The sequence below is a fragment of the Neofelis nebulosa genome, chromosome 5 (genome assembly GCF_028018385.1).
Source record: "Neofelis nebulosa isolate mNeoNeb1 chromosome 5, mNeoNeb1.pri, whole genome shotgun sequence".
Taxonomy (NCBI): Eukaryota; Metazoa; Chordata; class Mammalia; order Carnivora; family Felidae; genus Neofelis; species Neofelis nebulosa.
This window is the reverse complement of record NC_080786.1, coordinates 11,288,753-11,305,289: the sequence shown is the minus strand read 5'-3', so window position 1 is coordinate 11,305,289 and position 16,537 is coordinate 11,288,753. Positions and strand designations below refer to the sequence as shown.

The following is a 16,537-nucleotide window of genomic DNA, read 5'->3' as shown; positions in this document are numbered from 1 at the left end:
GAATGCCTCATCATCTCCAGCTCCTTGATAAAGAATTAGAAGTGTTTCCAGTGTGTGCTTCAGAGAAATGCTCGTGCAGGTCCACGAGGGGACACGCAGGTAGGTAGGCGCTGAGCGAGGCGAGCCGGGCAGAACGCAGGAAGCAGTGCGGGTGTCCTTCGTCAGAGTGTGGCGCGAATCACGGTGGACGCACATCGCAGGCGCGGTCAGAAAAATGGACCGTATGGCAATGTGTCTCAAAAACGCAGCGCTGAGTGCGAAGTCACAAATGGAATGGGGTACAGAACATGACAGCAGCAAGTCTAAAAGGAGTTCCGCTGTATTCGTGTCAACGTGTTGGTTAAATGTTTCATGGGATGTGAGAGTTCTAACTGGTCAAAGAGAAACACATCCCAAATCTGGGTAGAGAAGGAGGGAGGGACAAATGCGGAAACAGATGGAATAAAAGGGCGGACAGAGGCGGGCGCCTGGGTGGCTCAGTCATTTACGCATCCGACTTCGGCTCAGGTCACGATCTTAAGGTTGGTGAGTTCGAGCCCCGCATCGGGCTCTGTGCTGCCAGCACAGAGCCTGCTTCAGACCCTCTGTCTCCCTCTCTCTCCGCCCCTCCTCCGCTCACGCTCTTGTGCTTTGTCTCTCGAAACATGAATAAATAAAAGCATTTAAAAAAAAAAAAAAAGGATCGGCAGATGGAAGGTGGATAGATGGAGGACTTCGAGGAGGAAGGCCACGGGGGCAGACGCACTCACACGCGCACACACAGGACTCAGTCGCAGACACAGCAGGGCCCGCTGGAAGGTCTTACCTGAGGCCCCCGGCTTGTGGCCGGGCTGGCCCGCCCGGTGCACACTCTGCTGTAGCAAGTGGAGGCACTCCCCCAGGCAGCTGAGGGTAGCAGCGGAGGTAGCTTTCAGGAGCAGCAGATCCTGGTCCAAGGCGGTGAGGGGGCCAGAGCCGGGCAGAGACTCGATGGCGTGCACGAGGTTCTTCTGCTGTCCTTCCACCTGGTTCATCATCTACAAAACGGGAAGAGACGGCACGGAGGGGAGAGTGAACGGTCCGCCTTTCGACAGGCTGGGGAGCAGCTCTTCATTAAACGAGAGGACGGCACAACAGAGGGGAGTGGGGAGAGGAACGGGCGCCCCCAGACCGCAAGTGACATGGGAGTCAGCTCGGAGGGTGTTCAGTACACAGCAGTCCCCGGACGAGGCGGGCCAGGTGACATCTATGTGAATGTAGCCAAAGGCACACAGCAGCAGCTCTGATCGCAGGAGCATTTTAGAACTGCCCAGCTGAAAGGGCCCGTCAGGGCCATCTGCGTGTATCATTTTACTGGTCCCCTGCAGGCAAGTGAACAATAAATACATCAAAGGGAGAAGTCCTTGGAGCCACCGGTAAGGCTCTTGAAGTGTGAAAAGTTATCTGAGACAGTGGATGAGGCACAGCTTTGCCTCAGAGCTAGGCTGAGTCTTTGCTTTTCTTCCCAGCTCCAGCGCCCATGTCCTTGGCAGTCTTTTTGAAGTTCAAGAAACGGAAGTGAAATTTCAGGCTGGCATGGGTAGGAGTGAGATCACAGTCAAGCCAGCACTGAACCACACCACCCCAAAAATGCTAAGTCGGATGAGACTTTCTCTCCTAACACCGTGTGAGACACCAGGAGGAAAGAAAACCCAGGAACTCTAGGGCCAGCCCTCCGTCAGAGCCAAAGCTAGGACAACCGTAAAGAACCGCATTTTGTGCCCTGGATTCAATTCAGAAGCGGCAGATAAGCCAGAGGCTAACTGCATCTTCGAACTGACACATCAGGGAGAAAGGAAGTCAAGAGCTAGAAAAGAAACTTGATGGGTTCGCTTGTGAGGTTCACGGCCCTCACGTTCCACAACTTTCCAAACAAGATGACCTGCATCGAGCACGCATCTAGCAAATAAGCAGTCACTCTAAGGAGCGGGGGAGGCAGAGCAACCCGCCCAAGGTCCCGGGGGCTGCTCAACAGCACAGGCTACAGCCAACTGCTGGCTTCTAGACTCTGGGCCATTGTTCTTTCAGCCCCACCCCACCCCCACCCAACAACAGCCATCCTTAATTTGAAGCCATAACTCGCTCTGTCACTGTCTTCCCTGGAGGATCCTTGCTTTATCATCATGATGGTATCAGGTGGGGAGAAGCAATAATTCTGTTAAAGACCGCTGGACTTGGACACAAAACTCATTCTGTGCTACGCCTTATTTTTCTATTTCTTTTTGAAAACAGATACCTGCTGTGTCTGTGTAGTGATCTGCTGAAATAAAAAAAATTTAAAAAAAAGCAAAAAACAAAAACCTCATCCATTGCGATTCTACTTACCAAAATAGGCGTCATTACTTGAAAAGATGGTTTTTTTCTAAATCACTGTTAAGGCTATTGCACAGACATGGCTTGGAGTTGTCACCTCAGTGTGCACGCCAATCCCTGGGCCATGCAAATTATTATTATTATTTTTTTTTTGGCAGATTAAAGAGGTCACATCTGGCCATTCTGGCTCCTATAAAAAAAAAAGTACCTGGGGCACAACAGGGGTTCGATAAGTATTTATTTCTGCCTTCAGGTCTTTGCTTAAAAGCCACCTCCTCCTCAACAAGGCTTCTTGAACCACATTATTATTATTATTATTATTATTATTATTAGAGAGAGAGAGAGAGAGAGAGAGAGAGAGCGCGCGTGCAAGTGAGTGAGGGGCAGAGAGAAAGACAGAGAAAGAGAGACAGAAGCAGGGTTCACCCAAAGCGGGGCTTGAGCTCACCCAAAGTGGGGGGGGGGTGGGGGCTTGAGCTCACCTGATATGGGACTTGAACTCACAAACCATGAGATCATGACCTGAGCTGAAGTCAGATGTTTAATGACTGAGCCACCCAGGTGCCCTTGAACTACATGATTTAAAACTGTATCTCCAGGGGCAGCTGGCTGGCTTGGTCGGTGGAGTATATGATTCTTGATCTCAGGGTTGTGAGTTTGAGCCCCACATTGGGTGTAGCGATTACTTAAAAATAAAATCTTAAAAAAAAAAAAAAAATCCGCATCTCCAGCCCAGCCCTTGGCATCCCCTATCCTCATTACTAATTATTCTCCATAGCACTTACCACCTTCCAACCTGACTTAAAATTTACTTATTTATTGTGTTCATTTGTGCTAGTATGAAAGCAGGGACCATCATATCTGTGCTGTTCAAGGGTATATTCCAAGTAGAGTAAAATATCTGCGGAATGAATAAATGAATCCCTAGTCACGCGCTTCTCAGAGGTGCAAAAGAACTGACTTTTGACACAAAGTCTACAGAAATCATTCTATGCGATTAACAACAAACGGCTGAAGATTTAGTAAAGAATAATACCTCCATTATAAGTTTAGGTTCGCCAAGAAATATTACCAACTGGGTAAATTTAAGTTTGCAGTAGATAAAGTGTTTATGTATTCTCTGACAGTTCTATATATAGAACTAACAGCAGTAGATTTTGAGCTATTTGTCGTAGTCAACATTTCTGCAAATTCCTACCATAAAATCTTGTCTTAGAAAATTGATGTGTTAAAGGGGAAGAAAATGTAACGAAGAAACATAATAAATTATGTTCTTGACTATTATGGATGATACCATAACGTTCAAGAGAAAAGGTGAGTAAAATCAAGCCATTAACGAGATGGGATACATTTGTTTTTAATCAATAAGAAGAAATGTATCCCAATTGTATATAGTATGGAATAAAATGTGAGGTAAATCTCAGGTAATAAAAACACAGAACTGACTTCTAGAATCTTCTACTCCATTACAACAGAGACACATGCCCAGAAATGGAATCTGCTCTCTGAAAATAGTCAAACTAAGCCTAGCACAGTGCTTGACACACATTGTGGACATTTCCTCAAGATTCATTTTTGCCCCCCTTTCCATGTGATGCAAAACAGAACTACTGTTTAATGACACAACTGATGTCACCCTCACGTGAGTTTCATCAGGCTCCAAAAGAAATTGAGTGGAGCCTCAAAGAAAGGCGGGATTCCAAGTCTTGTGATTTAACGGTATATCACAGTTACTGTGGCTCCAACATTTCTAAGACCAACAGGCACTGATGAAGAGGTTTCATCAGACTTTGGAAGAACAAGTTTCAGCTTTTTCCACATCTACTTTCAATTAAGGGCACCTATGAGAAGATGGATGTACGTGGCACCAAAAAGCTGGACGCAACAATACCAACAGCAAGTTCTGCAAAGCGCTCCCTCTCTCCTTCAAGGTTCCTACAGGCTCATCAACGGAAGAGCAAGGCACAAGCACCTACGAGTAGGCTCGCCTACTGCCGCCAGCCTTTGAACCGCTTACCTTAATCACGCAAGTCTCAAACCAGAGCCCTTAACGCTCTTTCTGGAGCACACCAACATGAGTCATTCATGGTCTTTAAAAACAAAAACAGGGGCGCCTGGGTGGCTCAGTCGGTCGAGCGTCCGACTTCGGCTCAGGTCACGATCTCGCGGTCCGTGAGTTCGAGCCCCGCGTCGGGATCTGGGCTGATGGCTCAGAGCCTGGAGCCTGCTTCCGATTCTGTGTCTCCCTCTCTCTCTGCCCCTCCCCTGTTCATGCTCTGTCTCTCTCTGTCTCAAAAATAAATAAACTTAAAAACAAAAACAAAATGCACCAAGTTTTGTCTCTTTCTGGCATTCCAGAATCCGGGGCATCAGCATCTTATAACATAGGTGTACAGGGTACCCCCAAATGAAATTTCAGAGATCCACACCTGAAAATGTCAGCTCTGAGGTTTGTAAAATCAACCATATGTAGGTCACATTGAACTTCACAGATAAGCAAACTTCCCGGGGGGGCGGGGGGGAATGCTATGCTATGGCCCATTTTTCATAGCACATATAATGGTATATGCACTACAAAAAACAAATCATAGGAGTTAATGCTAACAAAATCAGTGGCTGCAGATTTTATTGCTTTATTTCAATAAAACTGTGTAACAGATTTCAAAAAGGAGTCAGCAAGCCTAGCTAAGTCTCTTCTAAAACAGGGTCGGGGGCCATCAGGGAGGAGGAATTTACGTGCATTCTAGAACCCATGAACTTTTTTCCAGCTGCAAGCCTGCAGCCTGCAGCCTGGACTTAACTCCCTCCGCACCCTGAGGCCTGACTCATTGGCATTCTTCACTTGGAAAGGAGCCAGTGAGCTCTGACAAGTTTCAATCCCTAGTCTGCATATTAACCCCACCAATCCCAATTAACCTAGTTTCAATCCCCGTTTTGTAGAGAGGATAGAACAGAGAACTGCGCTCAACCTTCTGCCTTTATAACTCCACCCCTTCTCTGTCTCCCTTGAAACAAGAGTCAGGTTTCTACCAGAACTGTGTCTCCGAATTGCAATTCTAATTACCCAAATAAATGCCCAGTGACTTCAATTTTTAATGAATTCTTTCTTGGTTGACACCTGAAACCACGATAAAGAGACCAAAACCTAAGACATTCAGCTCAACGAGCTTAGGATTGGGCTGAAGAGAGACCTGAAGGGGGCAGACGGCGACAGGGGCTTCAAGGGTCTCGATTGCTTCAGACTGTTCAGAGCTGCAAACCCGGGGGCAGGTTTTCAGAGAGAGGCCTGACAGGCCAGATATCAATGAACACCAGCTCGGTCACTAATCCATTAATAATGAAAGGATCAGCATCAGGCACCTCCCAAACAAGGACTCCGCTTCCTAAAGTTCCCAGGGCCTGCTCGTGCGGTTGGGAGAGCCTCCCGGGCTCACAGATTCCCAGTACCTTCAGTGACTCAATCTGTCAGGCTTGGAAGTAGACCAGTTAGATGCCAACTTCAAGGTGGCCTTGGTTTAGCATTTACCCTTCACCTGGTGGAATTCAGAAGCCGCTTTTAAGTCTCCCCTCTGGGTCAGGGATCAGTTCTTGGCGGACTTAGGCACTTCTTCACGTGGCCAAAGTCCTCAGTTAAGGTTCAAAGCCACGCTCCAAGGATCTTTAGAACACACAGACACATTCACACAAACACAGAGACCTTACTGCCTCCATTAACATATATTTACTATTCCACTGTCCTCATTGGCATTACTTTAATATTCCAAGAGACTCCCATCCCAAAAATGGTTTGATAGCTCGTTATAGAAGCTTCCTGAAACGTCCATCAAATCCGTAAAAGAAACTGTCAACAGTTTGTACCCTAAAATCCTTTGAATGCCTTGCCTCAAAATCATTGCCTAGTTTTTCCCACCAATCCCAAACTGTTGTATCTTGATCTGTACCTAACTGGAATCGAGCCCCTGTATTGTAAGCCAAACTTCAAATTCTCGAATTCTGACTTTGCCCTCCCCACTCAGAGACACGGACAATGCCCTGTGGATGTGGTGTTCTCCTTTACAGTGGTAAATAATAAAGGTCATTTTGCCTCATCAACAGATTGTGTGGTTGATATTTGGAGAGCTCGCATTCCAATCTCCAAGGATTTCCTCCAAACTCCTGAGTGTCGGAGCACGGTAAGTCTTGGCCTCACACCTGAACAATCTCTTCTCCCTGCTGACTTTCCTACCTGACATCCGACCTTCCTTCTTACTCCCTCTCGCCACAGCACCTCCCCGGAATGATAACCTACCAAGAGTCTCTTTAGGCGGGGTCCTGGGCCCCTTTGGGACACCTCTCTCTATCCATCCAAACACAGTCCTAAGCACCATGTAGACCCCAAAAATCTCTCAAGGCTTATTATGTAAGCAAGAGAAAGAAAACCCCATCTAGTGGACAGATCTTACCAAATCCACATCTCCCAATAGGGTTCAGAAAGCTGACAGTGGCCATAAGGGACAAAGATGAATGGGAGGAAATGGGGTCCATCTCCAATGGCGGGAGGCTGCGGGCTACACACACGAGGTTACAAAGAAGAAAGTTAAGAAAACACAGGATGAAAATGGAGAAATCAGTGTAAGGAACATAATGCTCTAGAATATAAACCAAAGGAAAGAAAAAAAAGGGGGGGGAGGGGGGAGAGAAGCAAACATCTCCAAAAAAAATTGACCGTTAGGTCTTCGATGGCCTTCATGCAGGGGTCAGCAAACTCCTGTAGAAGGTCAGATAGAAAATATTTAAGGATTTTTGGAGCCACTGGGTGTCCGTGTGAGACACGGACTCTGCCACTGCAGCCTGAAAGCAGTCAGACCAGGTACCCACAGATGAGTGTGGCAACTTGTTCCAATAAAACTAACATCTGAGCCACCTCGGTTTGGGCAGCAGGTAGTTATTTTTCTCATTCACGTTACGTTGCGATTTTACCGGTTCTTGGCAGGACGGTGATTTTCTATTGTAGCCTAGACATCCTGGCTATCACGTTCGGAGCTTTTAAGTCTGATTTGAATTTTTTTTCTTAGTAGGCAGTCAAGTTTATGTTTAGCGTGCAGGCTACTTTTATGGCGTGTGCCTTCAAGAGCAATTAACTTCAGAGCCTCTGTGGCGCTATTGTGATCTGCTTAGTCTATCTCTTGCCTCAAGGGCCTCCACTGGTCCCGCTGGTGTGGAGGGGACAGAAGGAGGGTCCCCAGACCTGGTGCCTCCAGGGGGGAGAGAGCATCTTCGGCTTTCTCAATAGGTGCTTGTTCTGGAAGGATCTCCCCTTACCCTCAGCTCTGGGTGGTGGAGGGGAGAATCAGGGCTGGGGTCATTGTTACACCTTAGGACATAAAAGTCTGCCTTCTTTGCAAAGCTATGAAAGTGCAGACATCCTACTTCCACTTCCAAGTTGAAGACTGCTTTGTAAGCAGATCTAAACTGGCCAAATGGAAGAGTGCTGAGCACTATCCATTCATCTTTTTGGTAACAGAAGCTACTCTTCCTTTAGAAAATTGACAGAGAAACCCACTTTGCTCTGGGCTTCATGGTGTCATCACTGATGCTGACCATCACTAAATAACTTAAGCCATGGCTCCAGATTTCTCCATTCACCCCATTCCTAGGAGGCAGGACAGGCTAATGGCATTCTTAAGTTCAACATTTTGACACCTGGCCTTTATTATATGAGATGAGGGGGACAGAAACCAAAGACAAGCGTGGTTGAAAGATCAGAGTGCCTGGGTGGCTCAGTCCATTGAGCGTCGGGCTTTTGATCTTGGCTCAGGTCATGATCTCACAGTTTATGAGACTGAGCCCCACGTCAGGCTCCGTGCTGACAGTGCGGAGCCTGCTTGGGATTCTCTCTCCTCTCTCTGCCCCTCCCCTGCTTGTGCCCTTTCTCTCTGAAAATAAACAAATATGAAAAACATTAAAAAAAAAAAAAAAAAAGAGTGGTTGAAAGACCAATCCAGAGATGAAGGAGATCCAGTCTGTTCTGGTCCCTCCAAAGCTTAAACAAGTATGTGATTGCTATCAAGCTTCAGTGCTATTTATAAATGAGCCCATGCTGGGCAAGAGCAGAAGGCAAAGGCAAAATTCTGAAATGTGCACATACACATTCAAACACTTTCTGAAGATGTGGGATGAGTCTGCTCTATTTCTTAAAAACAGATTCCTGTCCTATCTTCCACCTTTGGGTTTTCTACAATCATTTCCTCACCAACCCCAATAATAACCCCTCACTGCACACACATGAAATGCAGATTTTATCTTTTCAAACTCCTAGAAAGCAAACCCATACTGAGATGTTCAAGAAATAAGAGATAATCGGATTCACAGCCAAATGACTCGTAGGGTTCCGTCGGTCTGTCACTTTCACTTCTCCAACAGGAAACTGGAGAAAAACTTCACAGAGGCCAGATGTGCTGGCTGAGGTCACCTGTCATGGCTGTCCCCACATTCCAGTACCCTCTACACGACGAGACACGGCCCTGTGTACTTCCTCCTCTACCCTTCTCGTATTCTGGAAGCAAAATACTACTTCCTGCCTCATAAAACAATTATGATCAATTTTCTTCCATGGTTTCTTCATCCTCCCCCCACTTTGCTACCACCTGGAAATAGCTTGGCTCTTTTTTTTTGGGGGGGGGGGTTGTTTTGTTTTTTGTTTTTCCCTGATTGCAAAAGGCTGGCTCACTCCATCAGCCACCATCCCAACACAATCAGTCAGTGAAAACAGTTACAAAGAAGGAAGTAAAAATTACCTGTAATCCCACTTCCTAGAAATAAGTAAAAGCACCATTAATAGTCTGGTGTCACTGTGACTCTTCTAACTTATCGTGCACAAATTATTTTATTTTATTTTTTTTATTTAAAAAAATTTTTTTTAACGTTTATTTATTTTTGAGACAGAGAGAGACAGAGCATGAACGGGGGAGGGTCACAGAGAGAAGGAGACACAGAATCGGAAACAGGCTCCAGGCTCTGAGCTGTCAGCACAGAGCCCGACGCGGGGCTCGAACCCACGGACCGCGAGATCGTGACCTGAGCCGAAGTCGGACGCCCAACCGACTGAGCCACCCAGGCGCTCCACAAATTATTTTACTTTAAAAGGATCATCCCTTATAAATAATTTTTTTAACTTTTTATCACTTAGAATGAATCATCTGTGATGCCTTAGATTGACTTAAAAATAATCTGAGATTTTGGAAAGGGGCAGGGAGAGTGGGGAGGAGTAAGGATAGAACCACGTTGGCTTTGGGGGTGCTGCACCTGGGGGGGGACATGGAGGTTCAACATCATCTTCTCTAATGTGTTCTGTTTGAGATTTCTCCGACGGGTACAGTTTGGTTTTTTTTTTTTATAAATAGTGGGAAAATACATTGTTGTGGGCTGAATTGTGTCCTCCCCCCTCCCCCCAAATCCCTATGTTGATGTCCTAACCCCAGTACCTCCAAAGTGACCTTATACGGAGATTGGCTCGTTTTAGGGAAATTAAGTTAAAGTGAGGACATTAGAGGGAACTGTGATCCAGTATGACTGGTGTCCTTATAAAAGGAGGAAATTTGGACGGACACAGAGGGCAGATGATGAGGCCCCGGAGAGGTTGTCCATCGATAAAGCAAGGAAACAGACCAGTACAGATCCTTCCCTCCTAGACATCGGCAGAAACCCACCCTGCCAAGTGCCTTGATTTTGCACTTCTGGCTTCCAGAATTGTGAGACAAGAAATTTCTATTGTTTAAGCCACTGGGTTTGTGGTACTTCGTTACTGAAGCCCTGAAAACTAGCATACACACCACAGTTATCTTTCCACATCAATAAGGACAGTTTTTATTTTAACGGCTACACTGTGTAAGACTTTTAACTCCTGGCAAAGCAGACCCTGGCTTTAGTGTCAAAGCTCCTTCCCTGCAAACCCACCATCCCTTGTCCTCATGTAATTTATGCCGCAGGAAAAGCTGAGGTGGAGAAAGCGTTTTCAGGATTATGTAACAGAAGTTGCCTACACACAGGTTAAAAGCTAGTATTGTTTGGGGCGCCTGGGTGGCTCAGTCGGTTAAGCCTCCGACTTCGGCTTGGGTCACGCTCTCACGGTTTGTGGGTTCGAGCCCCGCGTCGGGCTCTGTGCTGATGGCTCCGAGCCTGCAGCCTGCTTTGGATTCTTTGTCTCCCTCTCTCTCTGCCCCTCTCTCCTGCTTGCACTCTGTCTCTGTCTCTCTCTCAAAAAGAAACATTAAAAATTAAAAAAAAAAAACTGTTACTTTTTAATTCTCTGTGTCAATACTAAGTGTCAACATGTTAGTAACGAGGGGTGCATGATACAAAAGGAGTTCTCCCTTATTTCCTCAAAGAGAACCCTACGGCCAACAGCAGGATTGGGGATAGAAGGCGAGGGATCAGTAATTAACCAGTCTTCTTCATTACGCACTTATATGCACTCTCTGCCTCCCACACACAAAGACAGGCCAGGACGGGGTGCTGAGCACAGACGTAGGAGCAGGAACTCTCTGGAAACAAGGCTGGCCTCCCGGGCACCACACCCTTAAACCTGGACTCGGGCAGAAGCGCCACCCACAGCAGGCTAATACCCCCTATTCCGCATTGTTTTCACTGAAAACATCTTTCCTCCCTCTTTTTTTCCCTTGTACGGAAGTAATACTTATCACAGAAGAAACAAATAATCAAAAGAAGCAATACCGTAACACAACCCAAAGCAGAAAAAGATACATTACGATTTCGGTCAAAGCAGAAAAAGATACATTACGATTTCGGTATACGTGCTTACAACGTATTTCTGCATGTACCTTTAATGAAAATGGTTGTGCATCACAGCACCGCTCATAACCTTTTCTTATTCCATATACCTTGTCAATAAATTTTGACAATACTATATAAAAAAGACTGTAGACCAGGGGCTCGGTCGGTTAAGCATCTGACTTCGGCTTAGGTCATGATCTCACAGTTCGGGAGTTTGAGCCCCACATCGCGTGAACCCCACTCCTCTCTCTCTCTCTCCCTTTCTCTTTGCCCCCTCGCTCACTTGTGCGCTCTCTCTCTCAAAAAAAAAAAAAAAAAAAAAAAAAAAAAAAGGCTGCAGACCATTCTATCACACAAACGTGCCACAATTTATTTCCCGGTTCCCTCCTGCTGCTGGACATCACAAAGAGGTCTTTTCTTCTCTGTGACAAATTACAATTCAACAAACTTCTCTCTAGCTAAATCCCAGCATAAATTTATAATGATTTTCTTAAAATAAACTCTTAGAAGAGGAATTGCTGGATTGAAGGGTACTTAGCATTAATTTTAAATTTTTGATAAACACTGCCAGGTCATCCTTGCAAAAACTCTCCATTTGTATTCCCTCAGCAGTGTGGGAGCCGTCCTCTTTCTCCCTCTTGACCACCTTTTTCTCTTAACCGATTCCACTGGTAATCCTCCCCCGCATCATCCCCCTCAAAAAAAAAAAAAAAAACCCAAAACATGAAAACAGCAGCTCATTTTTTTAATTCGTTGCACACGCCCCTCAACAAATGTGAAGTAAAGAGACATTAAGAAGTTTCCGTATTCAGCAATAAGCTGTAAATAAGTCCCAGAGAGCTAGTACGCGGGATGGCTAATTTAGACAATATGGGACTATAATCATCCAACTTGCTAGTAGGCTAGGACTTAATTACTCCAACCAACTAAAAAGAAAGGATAATTATGTAATGTGACAAAGGCACTAAATGCCACCACAAGGGCAATCCTATTATAATGCAGAAACGTATGAAATTAACGTGTTGTACGCCTTACATTTACACAATGTTATACGTCGAGTATATTCTATAAACAGGAAGTTTCCCTACCCAGTAAAGAAAACTCAAGCAAGTAAGATGAAGGGGAGTCCAGAGGGTGTCCCTGTCCCCCGGGTGGAAGCAACAATGTGGAAGGCGGGACCACCCCCGGAAGAGAAAGCTCAAGTCCCGAGCAAAGGGAGTGAAAGGGCTACCGGGAGAATCACGTGGATCCAGAAAGATCTCGAAGACACCACACTTCTCTCCTAAAAGGTCCCAGGGACAACTCAACAATGGGAAACTGTTCCCGAGATCCCCAAAGCCTCACAGGGCCAGAGGGAGCAGATTCACCTGAACGTCGTCCTTCCCCAGGACAAGGGAAGGGCATCTGGCCACCTTCTCAAGCCTGCCCCGGGCCCTGCGTCTGAACCTGAATCCAACACGGAAGCTAAAGAGCAAAGCAGAAAGCAGGAACCACGTTTCCCGCTCTCTTCTCACACTCTTCCTTTACATGGTCACAATCTCCTATCCTCCCAGCCCTGCCCTGGCCCAGGGGAAGGGATGGTTATCGTGACCCTCCTTTTACACAACCCTGGCGCCCGAATCATAATCCACGGACGTGGAGATGTCATGACCAAGTCCACTGTCCTGGATCCAAACTTCTCTGCCCCGTGCCCCATTCCCAGGGGGCACGAGGACACCACCATGTGCTCTGTGCGCGTGTGCACACACATACACACACACACAGTTCGATGCCCACCAGGCACTAACTTCTACCTAAAAGGAAGTAGATGCTTGGGAGCAAGCTGGCTGATCCACAGGCCAATTCACTCTGAATTGAATGAGAACAGGTTAGACCACAAACTCTGGGTAAAATCCCCAGAAAGAAAGAGTGATTCATAAGCAAAACCTAAATAGTCAAGGGTAACTATTTGTCCTGCAAGAGCGGTGGAAGCTTCAGTAAGCGTTTAAGTTCCTCTCGGCCATTTTCTAATCAGAAGCTATCGAACATACGTCACGTAGGTAAAACAACGGAAACTGAAAGGCTGGCTGTCTTTCTGATCCGCTTCAGAGGTCTTCTGGCTGACCAGCAACATCTCAAAAATGCTCGCTGGCCTATCAGGTTTCACCTTGTGGAGAACGTAACTCCACCACCCAAAGATGAGCAAGTAGGAAATTAAACCATTTTCTCGAGCCTGCTTTACCTGTGTTCACGCATATTCCACACCCATGCTCGGCCTTTCTCAAAGAACTTCTCATTTTCTTGGTACTTAATCTCTATTTTGGGAAATTCTTTTATTTTGCAGAGAGAGGAGCTTGTTTTTAAGAATTCCTGAAGGAAACCTGCCAATAGACAGCTGTATCCTATCCTCAGCTTAGTAGCACATATTTATTTCACACCGGGCCTTCGCTCGACCTACTAAATGCCTGCTACTCTCTTTCAAAACTTATTGTTTTTAGTTCCAATATCAACCCAAAGTAGCAGACAAGAATATAACAGTTCTGTTCTCTTTTCCAGCTAAAATTAATTTCACTTGTGCCAATTATTTTCAGGAAAGAAATGCATCTCCAAAGGGCACTTGAAAAGGGGGGGAGGGGGGATTGGACAAGAACTTTTTGCCTCCAGGCAAATCCTTTATAGCATTTAAGGCTTGGCAAATGAAACTCTGGAGAGACAAACGCATTTATCAGGAATCTGCTTCATTAATCTGACAAGGAAAATTATGTTGAGGGATAAGCCACCAGTAATTAATATTTATTGTATCTCCACCGAGGAAATGACACTGCAGTCACCATTATACAAAAGAGAGAACATGATTCCTGCACACAAACTGCTTACAATGTAATCCTCAAGGTGCTCAAATAAGAGACAGAATAATGATATAGAATACACCGCACTTTATGAAAGAGCTAACCACATTTTGCAGAGGCCTGCGTTGAAAACTGCTTTCCAACGACAGAATGAACTGGCATGGATCCATTCCTATTTTCCTCACTTCCTCAAGACTCTGGTACACACTTTTTAAGAAAGCCAAGTGTAAGAGTGTGCAATGCATGGCCACTAGTCATATCAATAAACACACAAATAGAACTTATTAAATTATAATTAGTTCCATACATGACGAACTCCAGGACCCAGCCTGCTGACTGAACCAATCAATTCATCCACCGCCATGTTGTGGGGAGGGCCCACAAGACCTTATTCATCAAAGGACTCTACTCACAGGAGATGCCCGACAAACGTTTGTTGGGTGGATAAATGGAGAAAAAAGGGAGGAAAGAGAAAGGAAGGGGGAATGTAGGGAGGAAGATGGGGGGAGAAAAGTGGCAAAAGAGGAAGGAAGGGAAGAAACAAGAGAGAGAAGGGAAGAGGAGAGTTCCAAGAAGTTTTAACACACTGGCCTGGTTCTCCAGCATATCCAAGAAATTCTCCCCACTGCCCCAAGTCTGGTGTTACTACTTCTCCTCAAAGAAGAATAGGTATTTTCCACTTTATCTTAAGCCCTGGAACTTCAGCCTTAATTTTGAGTCTCTTCCAGTACCAATCTCCCAGAGAGAAAAGGACATTTTAACTGCATGTTAGACATCTATGGGCACACCACAGTCCCAAACCCCTTATAGCCTCTAAAATAATCTATCTGATATTGAGAAACAAGGCCCTACCTGGATGGGTTCCAGCTTCAAGTTCCAAGCAGTCCATGGAGGCCTTTCTCCTGGTTAATTCTAACTCTTTCTTCAGACCACGTTATAGGTTGCTTTCACCAGGTAGCCTTCCATCATGTCCCCAAAAGGTCATTATCCCCATCACCCACAGGACCCATCATGTTTGTGTTATGTCCTCCATTGGTTAAGCTCTCCCACCCTTATCGGGCTCTGAGCTCCACGAGGATGAGGACCTTTTTTCTCTTTGGTTCACTCTTGTCTTCCTAGCACCTAGAATGAGCCTGGCAAACTGCAGGCAGAAAATGTTGGTTAGAAGAATGAGTATAGGGCGCCTGGGTGGCTCAGTCGGTTAAGCTTCCAACTCTTCACATCGGCTCAGGTCATGATCTTGCAGTTACGAGCTTCAGCCCCATGTCGGACTCTGCACTAAGCATGGAGTCTGCTTGGGATTCTCTCTCTGCCTCTCCTCTACTTGTGCTTTCTCTCTCTTTCTCTCTCTCGAAATAAACCTTTAAAAAAAGAATGAGTAAATGAATATACAAAAAAGAGCACCTAGGCATCTCCTTGGGAACTGGCCATCTTCCCCACTTCCTGGCATTAAAGAAGAAGGTCTGAATGCCACTAAGAGATGAATCCATATGAACACAGGTATCCAAATCACATCTAAATGTCAACCAGCAGGCATTAAAAATTGACAAGTCAAGGAAGTATGTACAATACCAGTTCTGAACGGACTGATTTTCTTCTTGCCATATCGAGACAGAGGATTTCAGTAATCAGAGGACAGAGGACAAGGTTTCATACTTTTCTTGCATGTGTCCCTGGGTCTACTTGATCACCATCAAAGACAGTGTTCAGCAGCAAAGGAGAGAAATTCACCCGTGCTAATTCGAGAAGGGGATCTGTTACGTGGATACAGGAAGGAGGTACCCAGAATTTACTAGAAAGGGCTGCTCTCTGTCTTTCAGAGATATCCCAGTCTCTTACCTCTCAAAGTCTCTGGCTTTCCCACCTTCTTACTCTCTCCTCTTGCTCATCTGAAAACTTCCCTCCCTTGTCCAAATCCCAGCAGAGCCACTGGGGAGCTGAATCTACCCAGTCTCACAAGTCTGGCTTCCTTTCTTTCCCAATTCAGATTTGAGAGAAAGTAAATATGCTTGGCTGGCCGTGGATTAGATGCCTGCCCTGGTCCAGCCAACCAACACTGACCTATGCCTTCACTACAGGGTCTCCTCTTCCTGAGGGGTAGCCCCTCCACCACATTTGTGACGTTTAACCCCATCTAAGATTCTGATATTCATGACACAGAAAGATACACACTATTTGCAAATATCTTAAAAACTCACTTCACAAGAAAATATACGTGTCCAATGGGACACCAGTCAATGCTCACATCTGTAACAACTAGTCAAAATAACGAGGCATTTCCCTAAACGTAAGCTGGTATGACATGAATGCCAAAGTTACACAGCTTCCTGTCAGCGGGTTCTAGAAATAGAGTTAACTTCTTGTAAATGTAAACACTGAGCTCCAAGTGAGCCCAGACCACCCCATCTCTTTTAGTTGCAGTACCACGTAATAATGCAAAATCCACGGTTTAAAAAGAGTTTAAGAAGAGACAAGGGCTCAATCCACAGTACCCTCTCAGTTTATACCTTTCCTGACGGTTTCCAAAGTCTGGAATTAGCTGTCACCTACTTCCTCATATTAGGTTCACGGATCTAATGTATCTATTAACTTTATGGAAATTAAAA

The 16,537-nt window shown here is 45.7% G+C and overlaps 1 protein-coding gene across 3 annotated transcripts in view; it reads right to left on the bottom strand.

Annotated features, from left to right (window-relative positions):
- The window catches only part of OSBPL10 (oxysterol binding protein like 10), a 313,900-nt gene that overhangs the window by 80,729 nt on the left and 216,634 nt on the right, over positions 1–16,537 (bottom strand). For all 3 annotated transcript variants that reach the window (XM_058729640.1, XM_058729641.1, XM_058729642.1), the window contains one exon: positions 806–1,016. In XM_058729640.1, the coding sequence (XP_058585623.1) occupies positions 806–1,016 (211 nt within the window). The remainder of the gene's footprint in view (positions 1–805; positions 1,017–16,537) is intronic.